This window comes from Triturus cristatus, chromosome 8 (assembly GCF_964204655.1).
Source record: "Triturus cristatus chromosome 8, aTriCri1.1, whole genome shotgun sequence".
NCBI lineage: Eukaryota > Metazoa > Chordata > Amphibia > Caudata > Salamandridae > Triturus > Triturus cristatus.
In genome coordinates this window covers 1,432,650,651-1,432,671,740 of record NC_140591.1, presented here as the reverse complement: position 1 = coordinate 1,432,671,740, position 21,090 = coordinate 1,432,650,651, and the positions used below count along the sequence as shown (strand labels likewise).

Below are 21,090 nucleotides of genomic sequence, written 5' to 3'. Positions count from 1 at the left end.
CCTGGTCATATAAGAGAGCAGTTAGGGAAGAGACGAAGATGGCAGTCAAAAGTTCCCAGAAAAGATCCAGTTGCATGAGATGAGCTAATAAAAACTCTAAATGAATAGCTCCCAGACACAGTTTTATTTGGTCAATCTTCTATAAAAAATAATAATTTTAAGAACGTTTTTATTAAACTTTTGCAGGAGTACAACACACATTGCAAATACAGTATCATGTAATGATTCAGATAATCAATGTACAATGTCCCATTAGGTCAATGCATCACATATAGTAGAGTGAACATCTGTAGGGGACATTGGTTCATTCTTTATGTAAGCGTGACAAAGGATATGGTTAACAGTTTGAACAAGTAGGGCACTAACAGTCCCAGAGTCAAGATCTGTGTATCCTTTGTGGACGGGTGTAAGTATGGCATCTATCTCCTTAGTTCTGTAATCAAGCATCTATCTCCTTAGTTCTGTAATCACCCACAGCAGACACACGCACAGCATTCTGGCACCGCTTCAGCCACATACAGAAGGGGGACTGAGCCAAGGTGGGGGTAAGGGGGAAAAGGGGGAGGCGGGAGCACTCCAGGCATGGCGTCGGAAGCAAAGAAAGGGGGTGGGGGGACAGAATCACGACTCACTACCGGACCACCCTCCCAGACAATGTTAACATGAGTTTGTGCGGGTGGCAAGAAACGGGTGATAACCGAACAGATTGGTTTGTAGGCTAAGCATTATCTGGTGGACTCCTTTAACTCTCCTACTCTCCCTTCCTGAACCAGATTTAAAAGCAAGCAAGTGAAATGCCATCATTCACGTTGTTTGACACACCAAACACTGAATGGTTGTCCAGTGGGCTGTTCCAAACACGGATGACACAGACAACAAAGTCAATGGCAAAAGCAGGCAGACCCAAAGCTTGCTCTAGGTTTTTGTTCTGTGGACTCCTACCACAAGTGAATGACAATCCAATGAAGAATTGGCTGAATGGGTCTGACCAAAAGCCTGTTTGTATATGTAATAGTATCATTTTATGTATTGTTTGCAGTTACAAAACAATACCAGACAGCTTAATCGGTCAAGCCAGACCTAATACAAACTAATATACTTTCTCGTGAGCGCATGGCTGTGCCTGTTGAATAGGTGATAGCCATGGTAATGACACCATATGTCCAGAGCTAATCAACGGAGCAAACACTGCAAAGAGAGGGTTTTTCTTATCCGCTATGCCCCTCCTCAAACCCCCCCGCCCAAAAAAGCCGTTAGATGTTACCCACTATTATGAGAGTTTCCATCAACTCGGTGGTAGAACACGGTCAGACCAACTTCACTGACCTCAGCTGTAGCAGGTCAGTGTTCCACATTGAAGCCCATGTCCTACAGAGAAATGGATCACTTCACAATAGTTTTGGGCTCTGCTCTGGCACCGGCATTAACCAACTCAGTGGTTTGCTGTCTTTGTGAACAGTGAAAAGGGGCCAGGTCAGAGTTTACTAACAGCTCACATCAAGAATGCACCATTCATCCTCCAACTACAATGGAAGCAATATTTGTAGAGTTGAAAAACAAAACTGTTGCAAACAAACATGGGGAGACTAGATACACCAGGTTGCCTTTTTTATCTCCAACATTTGATCTAGACAACATGCAAATAAATAAATCACAACCCCAAATAAATATTATGGACCGATAAGGTTAAACATATGTTTAATTTGTTCAACAAAATGCAATCAAAAACAATATATGCAATAATAATGAATAGTGCAAGTAAGCATATAGAGCCGAAAGACGACAGGATTTCAGCAGTTTTTAAAAAATATCAACACCAAGCTTTCCTAAACTCAGGAGCAAATGTATGCTGCCTAAAACAGTGCATGGCGGTCAGAGAGACCCAAGGCCTGGTGGGATTTAAGCACAAGTGTGGCAGGAGTCTAGAGGAAGGATAATACTGCATTCTCATTTGGATTTAGTGAGATCAGTTGAGAAGGAATGTAACTGATGGACCGCAGACCAAGCAATACTCTTCGTTCCAGATCTGCTGGGGATTAGGCGTCGCAACTTGAAACTGCACTTTCCATATCAGGTGCAGACTGAAGTAGTATTTCCTCCAGTTGTATGCCTCCACCTGCTCTTTAAGAGTGGCTCTGAGTTGACAAAGACTTTACGGAGGGATTTGTAAATGCTGGGATATCTGCCATGAAGCGACAACAGTAGCTGGGCTCTGGACCAAGAAAAAAAAAAGCGAGGAGTGAATGCTGAAGAGCCTCATGGTAAAAAGCTCAGAGTGGTTACTGGTGTACATTCTTAAGAGAGGAGAGACAACCGACAGCTGTCTTTCGACCCATGATGTGGAGGCAAAAGGATCCTGGATTACCAATCACACGATCTACTCTGTTCATCTCTGCCATTAACGCCTCAAGTTACCCCAGAAAAAGGCAGTGCTGAGGTGAAGTGGTGGTAGTAAACGCAAAGGGTACAGTACTGAGTCCAAAATTGAGGAGCGGGACCGCATATAACTGGGGTTCCAGGTTTTTTTTACGATGGTGGAGTTGAAAAACCTTTGTGCGTCGTCAGGACAGTTCCGAGTGGCCATAGATCTAAACTTCGATATGGATGCAACAACTTTTACAATAACCTTTTCAGAATTTTCCTTGAGTAGGGAAAGCAAAGGTTGCCTTTCATTTCCTCCTCCTTTAACACGTCTTTGGCAATGTCCACAAATTATAGATAAAAAGGCCACTGTTTCGCACTTTGATGTTTGCAGTACTATTTCCACAATCGATAAAATCCAAGAGCTATTGCTAGACATGCAAAAACGGAACCTGCAGAAGAAAAAAATATATAGGTCAACAGATTTAGGTTTATTTAAAAATGTTCAGCATTTTGCCTTTCACTCCAAAAATTATAATGCACAATACAAAACTAATTTAAAATAGATATCTGGACCCTTTCACACCTCATTGACCTATAGCACCCACAGGCATTAACGTATAACATTAGAATTAAAAACATCAAACTTTTAAAAGCACAGAAAATAAAAAAACGTTTTCTTGCAGCAATCATATCTCTGGCTTGTCTCAAAAACTAGGAAATGTAGAGTTCTTTTGCCCACCCCATTATCCTGCCATTTTGGGAATGCCTGTTCTCAGCCTCTAATTTGTAATGCATTTAGCCTCTTACCTCTGGCTGGTCATAGAATACTTGTTGCTTTGAATCGGGCAAACGTCCCCCACTTTCAGAGACACTTTTAACCAGATCCTGGTCTACTACTATAGTTGTTCCAACCAAACCAACTTCTCAATACACCTCTTAACAATGACCCTGGAGATTACCGTCTCCCTGGTCTCCAAGCAGAGTGCAGATCATCATAAAATAGAGAAGACTTCATGTAAAGCACTTATGCATGTGTCAACACCTTCCTATATTGTGTTTGTCATGACTGGACCAATTGGCAGTTCAAACTCACTGAAACTACAGAGAGTTTGTTTGCACTACTGTGAGTTACCAAATGACGTTAAATAAGGTTGAGGGCATTTCGATGTATTGCAAAGACTTCAAGGTTCCGGGGAACAGTACTTTTCCAACGCCTGCAGGGCCAAAGTCTAGCACCAAGAGGCTGTAGCAGTAACTGACCTCCTTCCTGGGTTATAGTCAGTGATGATGGTGTTCAAGCCAATGTTTCTAGCCGCACTTTTTCATTTACCCCTAATCTGCGACTGTGAACTCATTCCTGGGTGGTCTCCAGGTTCCTATCAATCATGTGGTTTAGGAGAGATGCTGGAGTGTGGCTGTGTATTTAAGGGAACCGTTCTACTATAGTTAACATGCATTTACAGAGATCTGCTTGAAAGCCTCCTGGTATCTATAGGAGTCTTCTCCAAAACCACCTTTTATGCAGGCCAATCCTACGCATTTTCCCATCCCCATATCTTTGTGCCATATGTTGATTTGTTTCCCAACTTGGCCTGTACCACCACCACAACGCAAGGAGGGAATTTGTTCCATATTCCCAGGCCATTCAAAAAATAGCTTTGATGATGTTTCAGATTTCTCCAACGCAATTTCGACACGCATTTTCCAGCCTAAGTTGCTCAATAGTGGGGGCGGGCCTAAGTAAGGTAAAAAAAAAAAAAGGAACTTTCTCCAATTTTGCACCATCCTGGTAAAATTGCCTCGATTGTCTTCTCTTCCTCCCCAAAAACTTTATCTTCGATTTGATGGCATTTGTTTTAAGTTCTCAAGACAATATTGCTATAAGCTCCACTTGATGGCCTGTGGGAGTGAGGGCAATCAGGATAGAATCGTTTCACAACAACAATTTGGGGACTTTCGGACTCTCTTTTGCAAGGTACAGAAGTTTAACAGATCAGAATTTCAGTGTGTACCAGACATGTAGAAATTTTTACTTTTCTGAATGCTTGACTAATACACAAAACACTGGGGCATGTGGGTGGAACATATTTTAGAAATATTACGCATGTGAGTGTCCTTGAGTCACAAATAGTGGTTCAAGCTTGTTTTTCCTAAACTCGCTCCACTGAAGAAAGTCTGCATGCATGGTAGGACTTTGGAAAAAAAAAATATATATGTTTTCTTTCAAGAAAATAATTTCCTCATGAAATAGCCGATCTTTTTCACTACTTACAACTGCATCATTCAGCTGTCTGGTTAGAAGTGCAGTTATGTGTGGGAAAATGTTTTAAAAATGGTTGTTAATACCCACAAACTACAACACTGTGATAATTAAGAGGGCACACGCTATGTAATCGGCTTGTTCTGAGTACATAGTAGCGTTTAGAACAGGCATGTTTCTCACTCTGTAAATCGCATCCAAGTCATATTGTTCACCCACGTTTAAGGCTCAATCAAATTCAATTTCTAAAAATCTTTGGGAATCGTCCAAATAATTAATAATTGTAGAAACGGCATTAAGAATTGTACAACAGTTTTGTGAAAATGTTCGTCTCGCTTTTTCTAAGAAAAGCAAGCAATGTACTTCTCTGCCAACCCGTGCCTGACCTGAGCAAGACTGCAGGAGGCTCAACATTTCTGGAAGGAACATGGACAGCCCTGGGGAGAGCAGAGCAAAGACAGGGGTCTGGAACGGCACACAGTGTCAGTGTGGAACATGAGCCATCAAAAAGATGTAAACCAGGCACAACACAATAAAACAAATTGCAACAATACTATATAGACTCTTTAAAAGACAAAAACAATGTATTTTTCGCTCTTTTGGCGTGTCTCATGTATATACCATTATGGCATTGAATTGAGTGACATTTATTGAAGGTAACATTTTTTTAAAAATTCTAATTTTAAGAATACCCTCGTGCCATGACGACATTGCCAACAGTTGCCGATGCTAATCCAGTTCGTCATGTTTTCTCTTTATAAGGCCTATATTAGTGGTTCTTAACCTGTGGTCCGAGTTCCCGTGGGGGGCCGTGAAGCCTACTTAGGAGGGCTGCGTCTGTTTAGAAAATTAAATACTATTAACGGATTAATAACGTATATATGAAGAATCAAAATGTACAATTGAAAATTATAAAACTGGCTTTAAATGTGAAGGACTTTGAAATTGGTGGCTAAACATTAAGTTATATCCTCAGATTGATTTGTGGGAGCAGAGAAAGTGGCTTAAACAGAATATAGTATGTATGATGAGTGGCTTCAATTGAATTTAGAATAACTTCAAACTTATTATAGGTAAGATTTTGATTTTTGTTTATATTTGTCAATTAAATAAAATCTCATAATTTGTGCTTGAATATTTGTGTATTTTTGTCTAATAATGATTCCGTGGCGGTTCCCAGCTTCTGATAATGATTCAGTGGGGGTCTATATAAGTCAAAAGGTTAAGAACTACTGGCATATACGGTTATTAAATGTGAAGCAAGATACTTAATATTAATCATATATGAGAGAGGTTTTTCTACAGTGCGTATCCTGAACTGAATAACTTCAAAGTATTCTCAAAATGGGTAGTGAAGGAAAATGATACAAAGTGAAGTAACCATGTGCCGTGGATCAAACAATTTAATCAAGTTGGGAAGCTGGGATCTGTACTCAGATTTCCAGGTTGTAAATTGTAGTTGAGTCACAGTAGAGTTAAATCCACCTTTCTTCCCTTAAGCACCAAAGATTAAGAAGTTCAATAAATACCCTTATAAATGGACCTTGACCTTTCTGCAGGGTCATCCTCAAACCTTTTGCCTTCCTACTATTTTTTACTGAATTCGTTTTTGTTGGCCTTAAGACTCTATGCACTTTACCAGTGCTAACCAGTGCTAAAGTGCTTGCGTTTGCTGCTTAAACACAGTAACATTGGCTTATAACCATTTGGCATATTTAATGTACTTGTAAGTCCCTAGTAAAGTGGCACTACATGTGCCCAGGGCCTGCAAATTAAATGCCAGGCCCAGACTTTCCTTTTTAATACATAAGTTACCTTTAGTGTAGGCCCCGCCAGCCCAAAGGGCAGGGTGAAATGTATTTAAAATGTTGGACACGAACTTTAAAGTTTTACATGTCCTGGTAGTGAAAAACTCAAATTTGTTTTTCACTACTGCAAGGTCTATCCCTCCCTTTAGATGACATCGGAGTTGCCTTATTACATTTTATAAGTGTAATTTCCAAATGAGAAGAGATAACAGGTTCATCTTTGGTTTCTCTTGAATCTGGATTTAAAAATCCTAACTCATGGTGAAGTCGGATTTTAAATTACAATTCTGAAAATGCCACTTTTATAAACAGGGCTCGAAAAATCTGAAAAATGGTACTAGTCCTGCAGAACTAGTACCTTGAAAAATCTCCTCGCCCTAACAGTGACCTACTTGACCTCCGTCTCTGAAAGCGGAGCAAAAGTGACAAGATAACAAGATTTAAAGGCATTTTTATTGCTCATTTGCTTTGTGAGCAATAAAAAGGCCTTTAAATCTTGTTATCTTGTCACATTTGCTCCGTTTTCAAAGATGGAGGACAAAAGTTAGTATGTTTGCCTACTCGCCAGAAAGGGCGAGTAGGACCTAAAAATAGCTCGACCTCATAAAATTTACCTCGCAAATGCGAGCGGTCGAGTGGATTTGTCGAGCTCTGATAAAGTTGGCATTTTCTTGCCTTGGCTATTTGGTGCCTGCAGCCTCTCTCTGGTCACAAGATTGGGTATGGCTGACAGTTGGGCTTTGTGTATTCTTACTAGACAGCCACACACAATGTGAGCTTAGGCATTACTAGTTGGGCTCTCAAAGCAGGAAAACCGGTCATCTGTGAACTTCAAAGGCATGCCTCTAGAAGCTTCTCCCCACTTCAAAGGCACAACTGTGTATAAAGGAAGGACCGCAGATACCGCAACTTGAGTACCCTTTTGGACCTGTGGATACTCTGCCAGGAAGGTCTACTTTGCTGCTACAAGGACTGCCACTCTGCTGGACTGCTGTTCTACAAAGAACTGCTGCCCTGCTGTGCTGCTCCCTGGGCAAGAAGAACTGGACCTGCAACTCCATTTTGAACCCAGGACCCCAAGTGACTCAAAGGGCTAGTCTACAGGCCTGTTGATCTGAGCCTCAGGGACATACCAGGCTTCCCAACAGCTCTTGCACCCTTCTTCAGCAAGTTCCTGACCCCCAACTGGTGCCCTTACTGGTCCCGACCCTTGTTTGGGTTCAGAAGGCTCTTAAATCAAGCTTTTAGGCGAATCACCGCCAGCCCCTTTCCTTGCACAGCAAGCATCGATCGCTGCGGGGACCACCAACGCGAAGCTCCGAGAAGCCCGGTGCACTCTTCGTGCCACGGCGACCACCACCAGTGACACTCTACTTGCTCCACGCGACCCTCTCCAACACGAACAGTATTCTTGGCACAAAACTTGACACGGTAAAACTTCAGCGGGAATAATCTACAAATCTCTTTCAAAAACCGTGGCACTGACAAAACTAGTCTCTTCTGAAGTCTGTGTTAACACCCAGTCCTCCACCCCTGATCAAGTTTTGGATTGGCTAAGTAGGATTAAATCTGGGTCCCCGCCCCCTCTTACGTCTTTACAACTCTGGCTCCAATTCTTCTTGCCCCATCACAGATCCATGCAATCTTTCGCTCAAGCTGGCAACTCTTCCATCTAAATGGAAAACTACATGGAAAAGACCCATTCTCAAAAAACCTATGGCTGACCCTACGGATATGCAGAACTATAGACCTATATCACTGCTCCCCTACAGCGCCAAAGTTTCAGAGTCATTGGTAAACCACCAATTGGTGTCTTTTTTGGAATCCAACTCCTTGTTGGATCCCTCCCAGTCAGACTTCCGTGCTTCTTATAGCACGGAGTCAGCATTATTGGAGGTTACTGACACAATCAGACTTGCTCTAGATCAGGGTAATTCAGCTAAACATTGATCGATCAGCTGCATTTGATATCATCTCCCACCCAATTCTAATTCAAAGAATAGAGGAGATGGGTGTCAGTGGCAAAGCTCTGAAATGGGTAGAACATTTTTATCAGAACGAACTCATATAGTACATATGAAGACTTACCATTCTAAATCCATGGCCCTGGACAATGGGTGCCACAGGGATCGATCCTAAGCCCTACTCTTTTTGATATATATGTGGCTCCCCTGGCCAGGCTTATCAAGTCATGTGGTTTCGATACAATCTCATATGCTGATGACACGCAACTTGTCATCACGAGGTATTCTGATCCGGAACTCACCAAGTAAAATTCAAACACTGTATGTAAAAAATTGCATCATGGATGACTGCTAACTTCCTTCAGCTCAAAACCAGTAAGACAGAGGCCCTACTTTTTGGGAAGGTTCATTCAATTTGCTCCGCTGATTTGTGGCCATCCGAACTTGGATCGTCCCCAACACCCACAAAATTGTTTACAAATGTGGGTGTCTTTTTGGACAATAATCGCTCTATGAATGAACATGTTAAAACCATCTCTGGAACCTGTTTCGGCCTGATGCACATGCTTAGGAAGGCTTTTAATTGGGCTCCTCTGCATGCTAGGAAAACCCTAGTCCAGGCGTTGATTGTGAGCCGCTTGGACTATGGGAATTCCCTAATGGTCGGAATAAATAAAGGCTTTTTCTCTAGACTTCAGGTGGTACAGAACACGGCAGCATGCCTCGTCTGTAATCTTCCTCCTCGATCCCAATCTGAACCTTTATTAAGCTCCCTACAATGACTTCCCATAAAAAAGCGTGCGCCCTTCAAACTTATGTGTTTGGTCTTCAAATCACTGCATGGGAGGAGACCACGTTATCTTAAAAACAAACTGCAGCCTTATTTCCCGGTACGCAGGCTCAGATCCAGTGAGCTATTACTGCTATGCCCCAAATGCATCCATACAGCCAGATATGGTGGCCACTCCTTTTCTTTCTTGGCTCCCAAACACTGGAATCAGCTACCCTTGCCCATTCGCTCTTGCTCAGACCTAATCTCCTTCAAGAAACTTCTGAAAAAATGGTTGTTCGATCTTTAATCATCCTATGGAATTGTGACCTGTATCTGATGGCTTCGGCGCCAAGAGATACCCTCGGAAATGATTTGTGCGCCTAATAAATATAATAATAATCTGGGACGGTTGTATGACAGAAGCACGCTTGGTCGAACAACGCGTGCCTCTACTACGCTGGCATAATCACAAATACGTCTAAACCACTCATTCCTTTACCAAGCCTGCCTTTACCATGCATGCCTTTACCACACACTTGTGCTCTTCTTTGTGTCGCTTAGTTCACAATTTACTGGGATGTTATGTTTTAGGTTTGCTAAAAATCTAAGTTCACCTTTCAACAGCTAGCAACTCTTCTAGGGGAAAGTTTTCCGTTGCAAATAACTTATCTGATCCAGATACAATATAACTATTACCTTGTTGTAGCAACTGGTCAAAATATCCAACATCCGGGTTGATTGAGTTGATCACTCTGGATTCTTAAGACGTTTGTGAATGCCCTTGTCTGGCCAATACGGGTTCTCCTCTTTCTGTAGTTTCTCTGTTAGCCTGTAGACCATTAAGAACTCCCTTCTCTGTAAAACCTACCTTTCCAAATTTACATTAATTTCATTATAACCATAATAAGTAATATGCGTTTCCCACTCGGCAAAAAGTCCCAGAATTTCCACTGGGCTTTGCCTGAATTACTAAATGCCTTGCACCTGACAAAGTAAAAGCAGTGCATAATTATTACACGTTTTATGAAATAATTACGAGACATTAACTTTAAGAAAATTGTCACTGTGGAAACAAATCAGATTCATCTTTCTCGAGAGAAGTATTGTTTAATTTTACCTGCAAGATACCGGATCGTGTCCAGCTTGTGGGACTCCATGAGCGTTTTTAAAGAGGCAATATCAATATCGATTTTTTTATTGATTTCCGTGATAACACCATCTGTGCCTACATTCTGAAATACATAAAGCAAGGACGTTGTTAGTAATGTTTTACATTAAATATGCATTTTCCTTGCAATGAGATAAAACATGGTAGTAACGTGAGAAGTCAGGTATGCGGTGTGTTTCTGCATCAGAATTTACCTAACACTTCTGAACTAAAAAAGGTGATAGCTGCTTATATTAAAGGGGTACGGTCTTCCTAGGCAGCTTTCACTTTTTTCCGCAGTCCCTTTTTGGCGTATTATCACCTCTTTGGAAAAGGTGATATTTCTACTAAATCCTTTTTTCTCTTTCCTATGAACACTGATCCTTCAAACAAACCTAGCTGGCCGGTTTAACTCTGAAAGTGTCTCTCCAATTTCACCCTCTTCTAGTAACCTCACCTTCCCTCTATATGATTTTGGGGCGTTTACTAAGTATTGGACCTATCAGCCCTAGGGTGGTCTCCCCATCTATTTTTGATCGTGCCTCATTTTTTCCACCCTCATTTTTATGTTGGACTTAGGTCTCCGAGCACCTTTTCATTGCCAATCAGTGATAAGGTGCAGGTGCTCCCATCTCCCAAGATGGCTGCCACAGGCCCCTGCTACTGCAGAGTGGTCTTCATTAGTAGCACCCTAGCTGCCAGGAGCTGGCTGGGACCCCACAACAATGTTGCGACACCAGCCCGCCTTTTTTGTCCCATAGGTAGAATGGGGAAGCTCCTGGAATGTGCTGGAACCTTCTAGAAGGGAGGTGTGGTTTTTACTTGTGCCGCCTTGGATAGAGGTCACCTGACCTAGGGATACATAAGTGAGGGATGGACCATTTTCTAGTCAGTTGGCCAGTTGCAGTGAAGCAGACCTGGGGAAAATCACGCAGGAGTGTAGGCGGTAGGGCCTAGCCAAGGACTCATGCCTCTGAAAGTGACAGGACTTAGGTACTGCCTTTTAAGTGAGTGAGGGATCCTGTACAGCCCACTGATCTAGCCCAGTGATAGGAGAACCCAGGGGCCATCTGCTAAGCTTGACTAGGAAGGAACTAGTCACCAACTCAATCCCTACCCCCACAAGGAACGGAACCCCTAAGGGCGCCAGAGACATCTGCGCCAGTAAGACTGCTAAGACTGAATGCTGAACCTTCATGCTGAACCTTCATGCTGAAACTGAATGCTGAAACTAAACGCTGAAACTAAACGCTGGAACTTCATGCTGAAACTGAATGCTGAGATCCAATGCTGAAGCTCCTTATTGAAACCTGAACTGCAACTGACTGCTGGACTGCTGGGGATCAACCAGGTACTAGCGCTGTGTCCCCTGCGCTCTCCGACCTGGCCTGGAATCCCCCGAGTCAGTCCCATGCTGAGCTCTGAGCTCGCTGTCATCCCGCTTAATTTGCATCCCCCCCCTGGCGCGGGGACCGGAAGCGTGCTTACCGCCGCGGCCCAGGGACCAGAAGTTACTCCTCGTCAAGTCGGGGCCCGCGGAGAAGCCCGGGGCCCCGCCGCTGCCGTCGCAGCGTCTGAGTGAGTCGCGGAAGGCCTGGGAAGGCCGTGAAGCTGTCTACCGCCCCATGTGACGAGGGCGGACTGCGCGTCGCCGCCCCCGCCGCTGAGCACGCTGACTGCGGGGGGCCTGAAGCCGTAAGGACCCCCCGAGTGTCTCCCGAGACCCGGACGCCGAGATCAAGGTAACCCCTGGGGGCTGGGAGGTAGCGTGGCCGTGTATAGGCCTGGGACTCACCCCCCTGCTCCCCGGGAGGCTTGCGGAGGACCCGGTGCGCCCCCTGCTGATCGGGAGCATCACCGCACCGTCTGGCGACCGCTCCGGTGCCGGCCGAGACTCCGATTCCCCACCGTGGGATTGCCCCCTTGCCTTGAGACTGCAGCGTAAAAGGGGACCACTTGCTTAAGGTCTGCTGAGTGCGAGAAGCGCTGTATTCTCAAGTTCTGCTCAAAAGTGCTTAATGTCTCATGATTACGAGAAGCGCTGTGTTCTTACGTTCTGCTCAAAAGTGCTTACTGTCTCATGACTACGAGAAGCGCTGTGTTCTTACGTTCTGCTCAAAAGTGCTTACTGTCTCATGATTACGAGAAGCGCTGTGTTCTTACGTCCTGCTCAAAAGTGTTCAATGCTTATGATTACGAGTAGCCATGTGTTCTCGAGTTCTACTCGGAAGTGTTTAATGCTTATGATTACGAGTAGCCATGTGTTCTTCAGTTCTGATTTAAAGTGCCTAATGCCTTGTGATTACGAGTAGCGCTATGTGCTGAAGTTCTGTTCCGGAGCGCTAGTAATGCCCGGGGTAATGATATGCTTGTGAGTCCTGCCTTGAAGCGCTAGTAGTCTTCCATAGGTGGCGCTACATTTTCAAGTCCTATTTCACGCGCTGATAATCGCTAGATACCGCGCAAGGTACCCACGGCAGATTGAAGCGCGCTGGTTAACCGCTGTGTTTACCGCTCCCCCAGGTTTGCCAATGGAACTATGATGAATTGCTGATGAATCTGACGCTAATGTATTCAGGTACTGTCTATTGCATCATAATGAATTGCTGGTGAATCGGACGCTAACGTATTCAGGTACTGCCTATGGCACCATAATGAAATGCTGGGGATTCTAATGTCAATGTATTCAAGTAATGCCCCTTGCCATCTCATGAACTGCATTTGAATCGAACGGCTTAGATAAACTGGTTTGATTTTCACTGATCCTACGGTGTGGCGTCCATTCTTGTGTGCGTTTCCTGCTTCAAGGGATGTGTGGGTTGTATGGTCGCTTTACACTTAAGCCTTCGGGTGCCCAACCGCTCGAGTCACGTTACCCCCTTAGGGCTTGGTGACCCCAGGTCTTACACTGAGGTAGAAAAATAATGTAGTAAGAGAACGTTTTTGCCGTCCTTCTCATGTTCTCGATTACAACTGAATATCCAGTGTAATCGTTTAAAAATAATATTTGAAAAACACTCACTGAAAAAGACTATCATATTACCTACAAACTTTAAAAACTCCAAAGATGTTCTGCATAGTTACAATATCAATTGGATACAACGGATATGGAAAACTAAGATTCTGTTAAGCGGGGTTGGCAGCGGTTTTGGGCCTTTGGCCCGGCCCCCATGCCTAACCTCCTGGCAGCCAGACCCTGATGGAGGACTTCGACTGTGCACAGCACTGGTTGGCCGCAGAGATTGGCCTATGGCTAAGCACCGCGCCCAACATCTTTCAAGACCACCCAGAGCTGGCCAAATGTCCAACTTCCCTTCGATCAATCCCAGCTTTACAGCAATGTGGATGGGAGTATGTTGGCGTGTGTAGCAAGCTCCCAGTGAGGGTCGCTGTGCCACAGAATTAGGGCTTTGCCCTGAGCCAACACCACGGTACATAATCCTCACTGTGCATTATCTTTGCTATGCATTGTTGCCCAGAGAATTTTTTGTTTGTTTAAAAAAAAAAAAAAAAAAAAAAAAAAACAGGAGTTGCAAAAATAAATAAATAAATAACATTGTATTTCTGTGTCACTCACACAGCTGTGTACGCCTTTGTGCGTAGTGGACTATGTCAGCAGGGACTAATTTGAACTCAGGCCCTGAGCTGGCATCTGTGTCACTGAACCAGCTGGTATGGCATTAGTGAGGGCAAAGCGGGCTCTGGCCACAAGGGCATACAGCTTAGATGCCAACCCCGAGGTCGACAGTCTTAAAGAAACTATGGATCTATCCGAGATTTTGTAGATCCGAATTTGGGTCTGCCGATCCTGTAAAAAACAATAAAAGGCTTTTATCAAAATACAAATTGATGGGGCATCTGCCACTCTTGGAATCTTCCCTCATACATTACACACCCTCCCTAGGGTCAGGTTTAGCAGCAGTGCCTTTTCTTGGTTTTGTGTAAATCTGATCAGTAGTTTTTGATATATTTGTGTGTTACATAATGGTGTTGGGGTGGCTTCAAAGTAAAAATATATTTTTTAAATAACTAGGAATATCAATGTTAGGACAGGATTGTTTCTTGCATCGTAAATGAACATGTACCCCTTCCCTGAGAACCAGACTGCAAAACAGGAGTTGCAAAAATAAATAAATAAATAACATTGTATTTCTGTGTCACTCACACAGCTGTGTACGCCTTTGTGCGTAGTGGACTATGTCAGCAGGGACTAATTTGAACTCAGGCCCTGAGCTGGCATCTGTGTCACTGAACCAGCTGGTATGGCATTAGTGAGGGCAAAGCGGGCTCTGGCCACAAGGGCATACAGCTTAGATGCCAACCCCGAGGTCGACAGTCTTAAAGAAACTATGGATCTATCCGAGATTTTGTAGATCCGAATTTGGGTCTGCCGATCCTGTAAAAAACAATAAAAGGCTTTTATCAAAATACAAATTGATGGGGCATCTGCCACTCTTGGAATCTTCCCTCATACATTACACACCCTCCCTAGGGTCAGGTTTAGCAGCAGTGCCTTTTCTTGGTTTTGTGTAAATCTGATCAGTAGTTTTTGATATATTTGTGTGTTACATAATGGTGTTGGGGTGGCTTCAAAGTAAAAATATATTTTTTAAATAACTAGGAATATCAATGTTAGGACAGGATTGTTTCTTGCATCGTAAATGAACATGTACCCCTTCCCTGAGAACCAGACTGCACGTGATGCGATCAGGACTTTTTGTTTGCCCCCCCCCCCCACCATCCTGCTAACCTAGTGTGTATGCAGAAGCCTGGGTCTTTCCGTGTAAGTCAGTGATCAATGACACTGATGGAAATATTTATTACAAATAAATGAAATATTGGCCTATACTGCTTAGATGCCCGCACTAAAAAGAAGAAAGAATATTTAAATATGCTGTGAGCAATGTAGGATTTTAGGAAAAAACACCCTTCGCGTTGATAAAATAATGGACAGTGGTCAGATCGAGTAGAATCTGCTAATTCTGTGGCTGCAACATTTACTGCTTAATTCCAGTTGCCATGGCAATGGTAAAGGCTCTGCAGAATGGTTTATAGACTCATTATGATGATGAAAGGCATACTTAACCAGTGGCGGCTCCTCTGCTAAGGAGGAGGAGCGTCGCCTCACTGCTGACAGAGCAGTGTAAAAGGAAAACTAAAATGATAATAACAGAAGTTATTATCATTTTATTTGTAGTATCAGCCAGGTGAGGGCAGGGTGGGCTCCCATGACGTCAGTGGGGGGAAGTGGTTGCTGCACTCTAAAGTACTCATGACAGTTTGGCCGCTCGTCTTGGCCCGGCCAAACAGTCATGCGCACTTTGCATGTTACTCACCAGGCTGCAATGCAGAGCCTGATAGGGAATATGCACAGGCTCCCTGTGCCCGTCTGAGCGCCAAACTACGGCGCTCAGACAAATTACAACACTGCATTAAAGCATTGTGATTGGCTTAGGAGAGTCTGGGTGCTTCCTGCTTGCACAGAAGCCTGGAAGAGGGGGGATTAGAAACATACCGGCAGTGACCAGGAGTGATCAGGAGGCCGTGAGGGCAACGGCCGAGCTTCCAGCGCATTTCTCACGCCGTGAGGGCAACGGCCAGCTACTACATTTCCTGGCTGTCCCGGGGACCACCAGCGCACTCGTGACGCTCCCGCCGCGCACGGAGGCGCTAGAAGAAGCGGAGCGCCGAGTGTGCCTTGGGGATTAGAATCATACCGGCAGTGACCAGGAGTGATCAGGAGTGATCAGGAGGCCGTGAGGGCAACGGCCGAGCTTCCAGCGCATTTCTCACACCATGAGGGCAACGGCCAGCTACTACATTTCCCGGCTGTCCCGGGGACCACCGGCGCACTCGTGACGCTCCCGCCGCGCACGGAGGCGCTAGAAGAACACGGAACGCCTCCCGCCTCGCGGGACGTGTGCCGGGCTAAGCCCGGGCAAAGGGCGGGCCGTCTGTGGCCGTCAGGGGCCGAGGGAGGCCGTGCTGGGCCATTCCCTTAAGAACCAGAGCTAAAACTACAACTGTATTCTGTAGTGGTGAGTGGTGTGTTTCTTCTTCTGGTACTTTTTGGATGTCTGGGGTTTCTGTCATTATGGGCAAACGCAGCGCTGTTACCCCAGCACGCAAAATTACATCCATAGACACTATGTTGGAGCGGGCGGTGAATATGGTCAGCACCGAGATCGAGCTGACGGAGAGAAGATTGTCCCTGGGCCCCATAAAAATCCAATGTGAAGCACAAACTGATATAAGCGATCCAGAGGTACTGACACAGAGAATCACTGAACATTCCCCTCAACCCTCCACTGGAGAGAACACGCTGGGCATGGAAGGGTTTGGCTCTATAGGAACAACTGCAAATTTTGAATCTGGGTGTAGCCCAACTGTTTCATTGCCATTAACTACAGCCAACCTGGACACAACCCCTAACCCAGAAGTAAGTGGAGCGAGAAAGAAGAGGAAGGTGGTGAAACCAGCCTGCTCTAAACGAAATTAGCCCCCACGCTTGAACTCACAATGTACAACGTTTAACACATGAATTAAGGACCCCATGGTCCCCGCAGACCCAATCCCCAGTAGTGTCTTAATTGACCTAGCTGATGTGGATACCCAAAGTAATTCCACTCAGACGAAGTCCACGCAGACTGCTTTTTCTAACTTCACACTTGGGGATACTGCTATAGATATTATAGTTGACACATTGTATGATCGTGTTAAAGGGCTTGTGGATAAAAGTTTTGATAAGTTATGGAAGCGTTTAGATCGCCTGGAATCCCTAACTACTAAGGCAACACCACCTTGCAGCCAGCTCGACAGGTCAGCACCCTGGAAAATCCACCTCAGAATGAGCAACTGGCTCGACAAGTGCCCCAAACCGTAAAGTCGTTGCCTGTTCCCCTTGACTCGAATAATAAAACGAGAAACCCCCTAGCCTCTAAGCTATACACTCGATCTGCCAATACCCAAAATGTAAACCCTGATGATTCCCAAGATGGTCTGATAGTTAGCACGAGTGTTGTTGACATTGGCACCAGGGGGCATGTAGAACCAAACAAGGATGTTTTAAATTTACCCCCTGCATCCTGCCCATATGTGCAAACTCTTGTAGGGGTACCCCCACTAGCGAAAAATAAACCAGAGTCCTGGGAACAACTGCAGAATAAATGTGTGGACTGGATGGCTAAACACAAAGGGTATAGGAGGTCTGATATACATGACATTTTAATGGTACGAAGGGTAGGCTGGGTGGGATCTGCAGTGAAAACTATCAGGGGCGATTGCATTGTTATTAATTTTTCCCGGCCTAGGACCGTTGGATCCATATTAGCAGTTAAAGAGACCAACTGCCTGCCCTCTACAAACATCTGTGCATTACCCCTTGGTTTCTTCTATAAACTGCCATCTATACAGTGTCCACTCCTCAGCCCTTCTTATCAGTCGGTAAATAGATTTTTGGCTATTTCTGACGTAGACACCCTTGATTGACTTTCACCCAAAACTCAAACTACTGGATTGGTCTATACGGTACCCAAGGAGACTTCTAATACCAGCCCTGGGGTGGAAATGACCCAATTAATTGGATTGTTCTGACTCAATATTGAAGGTGTTGAGTTGGAATGTGGCAGGTCTGGCCTCAAAATTAAATATAGACGATTGGGCAAATATGATAAATAAATTTGACATCCTTATGTTCCAAGAAACCTGGGCAACTAAAGAGCTATATCTCGATGGGTATGAGTGTTTTAATATTATTTCCCCTAATCCTAAACATGGCAGACCTTCAGGGGGTCTATCAATATGGGTCAGCATCGCTTCAGGTGGTAGAGTAAAACTAATTCCCACCGAGAATGTTAATTTCCAAGTACTGATCTACACACGGGGGCCTCCATTTGTTTTATTAATTCCTATAATAATGATTTTTTAAGTACACCAAATGTTAATTTTGTTCACCTTTTTAACTTTATTCACGATCATGATAATTTATTGGGAAAGTACAAACTGGCAGGGATATGCCTGGGGGGTGATTTTAATGTAAAGATAGGAGAAGGAACTACTGGGTGTTCTTCCCAATTTATTCCACCCAACCCATGCAAGAGAGGACACGAGCTATTAGACCACCTATCAAGTAGCAGTCTTTTAAATGTGATGGATATTGCAGCTGCAAACACTAATGATAATCCATTACCCACTTATAGATGCCTAGGACGAGCCTCAACTATAGACTATGTCTTCATATCTCCATCATTAGAAGGCTACTTAGTTGAGGCAGAGTTCAGGGCATCCACTTTTGGAGATCATAATCCAATTACGGTCTCGTTAAGGGTAGCTCCGCGACCAAATATTAGAAGAGAACTGGGAGCAGGAAACTTAGAACTCTCAACTGATAGTTTAAGAGTTAAACGGAAGGGTATGGATTGTAGGGAGGTCTTCCAGAAGATAGTAAAAACGTATCCATCTCTCTGTGAGACTAGTCTCACTTTGGCTGACCCCAACCCAGAGGCAGTTTCTGCTTTTACTCTATTATGTGTAGGCATTAAGGAACTGATCTCCAGACCTGCAGCCCTACACAAATTTGACCCTAGGTGGTTTGACAACACCTGCTCTAGGGCTAATCGGGATCTCAGAGCAGCTTTATCAGTTTCCCCTAGAGATCCCATTCTTATTAGAACCCTAAGGCACAATTATAAAAGTGTAATAAAATTAAGGCGAGACGTGGTCTTAAATGAGTATTGGAATAACCTGGCTTGTGCTGCCAAACTTAATAATGCAAACAATTTTTGGTCTGCCACTAAGTCCCTGAGGGCTTTTGGGAATACATCTACCCCCCTAAGTTGCAATATAACTAGTGAAGTGTGGGTTGCTCACTTCTCGAAAATATATGCCTCCGCGCCCCAATGCGAAGACACCCTGGAAAATGTTATGCCTACCCAAATTCAAATTTCTTTGATTGAGGTCGAGGAGGCAATATTCCAGAGTACGGGAAATAAAGCCCCAGGCCCGGATGGGCTGCCTAAAAATCAATGCCAGAGTTCTGGCCTCCTCTGCTACTTAACGCTTTTAACAATTTAATCACAACAAAAATCCCAAACACATGGTCCACGTCTGTAATTATCCCCATTTTTGAAAAAAGGAGATAGATCGAACCCAAGCTGTTACAGACCCATTTCCCTAAATGATAACACCCTTAAAATATTGGGGAGAGTTCTATTTAACAAGATCAGAACTTGGGCAGAGGATGAAAACATAATAAATAAATAAATAAATGTCAGTTGGGTTTTCGTAGTCATCTTGGTACTGTGGAACAGTGCTTGAATCTTAATTTAATCATAGGGAAATACACTATTGCCCGACACAGTCCTCTTTACCTGGCATTTATGGCCCTTTTGTCCGCTTTTGATTTTGTTAATAGATCCAGGCTCTGGCAATGCCTTCCAGATTATAGGTTAGATAAAGATTTGGTGTATTTTTTAGCATATCTGCATAGGGACTTAAGGGCCCGGGTAAGGATAAGTATGGACGGGGCAGTGTCAGGAGACAGTGGTTGGGAGAGGCCTTAGACAAGGGTGCGTTCTCGCCCCACTCTTATTTATTTTATATATTAATGAACTTTATAATGTCCTGTCTAACCAAACCACCGATGTCCCTATAATTAATGGTAACAAACTGCCCGCCTTACTATATGCAGATGATGCTGTTTTAATGGGCCGAACACCTAATGCCTTGAGAATCTTAGTTAGGGGATTTGCAGTTTTTATGAATAATCTGGATCTTTGCACAAATGTAAAAAAATCTTTTTTAATGTGTTGTGGCCCTAAGAAACGTTCCATTAATACTATTACCTTGGGCCCTGATTCTTTGATATGCACTCGCACTTTCCCTTATTTGGGCTTACAATTTTCTGATAATGGGTCCTGGACACCACATTTGGCTTATGGACGGACTAAATTTTCTAGAGCCATAAACTCAGTAATAAATCTCCCCCAACCGAAAAGAACGGAGGTGGTACTGTCCCTACTTAAAATCTATAGGACACCATGTGTACCAATCATGACCCATGGGGCTGAAATCTGGGGCCATATAAATTTGAAAAGTGTCCAGGCCAAAGAAAACAGATTTTGCAGGAGACTTTTGGGCCTACCAATTTCATCGTCCACCTTTGTATGCCATAACGAGTTAAGAATGCCATACTTGGAAGATTAGATTAGGTCCCGCCCTGTTTTATTTTGGCTAAAGGTTTGGAAAAATCCAGCAGCCTTATTATTATTAACAAGGGAGATTCTGACAGATTGTCTAAAATGTGATAAGGGCGGTGATATCCCTTGGCTGGCCCAAGTAAGGGCAAATTTGACTGCGGTCAATCTAGAGCATATTTTTAATAATCCTGAGCAACTAGATGGAATTGATGGAAAGATTATCCGCAAAGTTTTATATCAATATTACGGGGATGCGAGATATGCCCAGGAATCCGCCAAAGTATCTGTGAAACAATATATTTTAATGACAGGCGAGGGCGGATCTCCTTTATGCTCTCCTATTAGTTATCTCTTAAGAGATATTACTCGCTGGGAGCGAAGCCTTCTTTTTCGTCTTAGATCAGGCTCAATAAAGTATCTGTTGTGCTTCCCTATAGGTTATCAACCTAATATTGAGAACATGGTTTGCCCATGTGGTTACTTAGGGAAACAGTCGATGTTACACTTTTTGTTCTTTTGCTCTTTTTATCAAAAATATAGTATGCAGTTATTGATACCGTTTTTCAGGGCAAAGCGCAC

At 43.9% G+C, this 21,090-nt stretch overlaps 1 protein-coding gene across 6 annotated transcripts in view; it reads right to left on the bottom strand.

The window, feature by feature from the left end:
• Window positions 1–1,681: 1,681 nt before the first annotated feature.
• The window catches only part of CCDC90B (coiled-coil domain containing 90B), a 152,425-nt gene continuing 133,016 nt past the window's right edge, over window positions 1,682–21,090 (bottom strand). For all 6 annotated transcript variants that reach the window (XM_085623225.1, XM_085623226.1, XM_085623229.1 and 3 more), the window contains 2 exons: window positions 10,286–10,400; window positions 1,682–2,813 (listed from right to left, as the gene is read on the bottom strand). In XM_085623225.1, coding sequence (XP_085479351.1) covers window positions 2,758–2,813; window positions 10,286–10,400 — 171 coding nt within the window. In that variant the 3' untranslated portion in view covers window positions 1,682–2,757. The remainder of the gene's footprint in view (window positions 2,814–10,285; window positions 10,401–21,090) is intronic.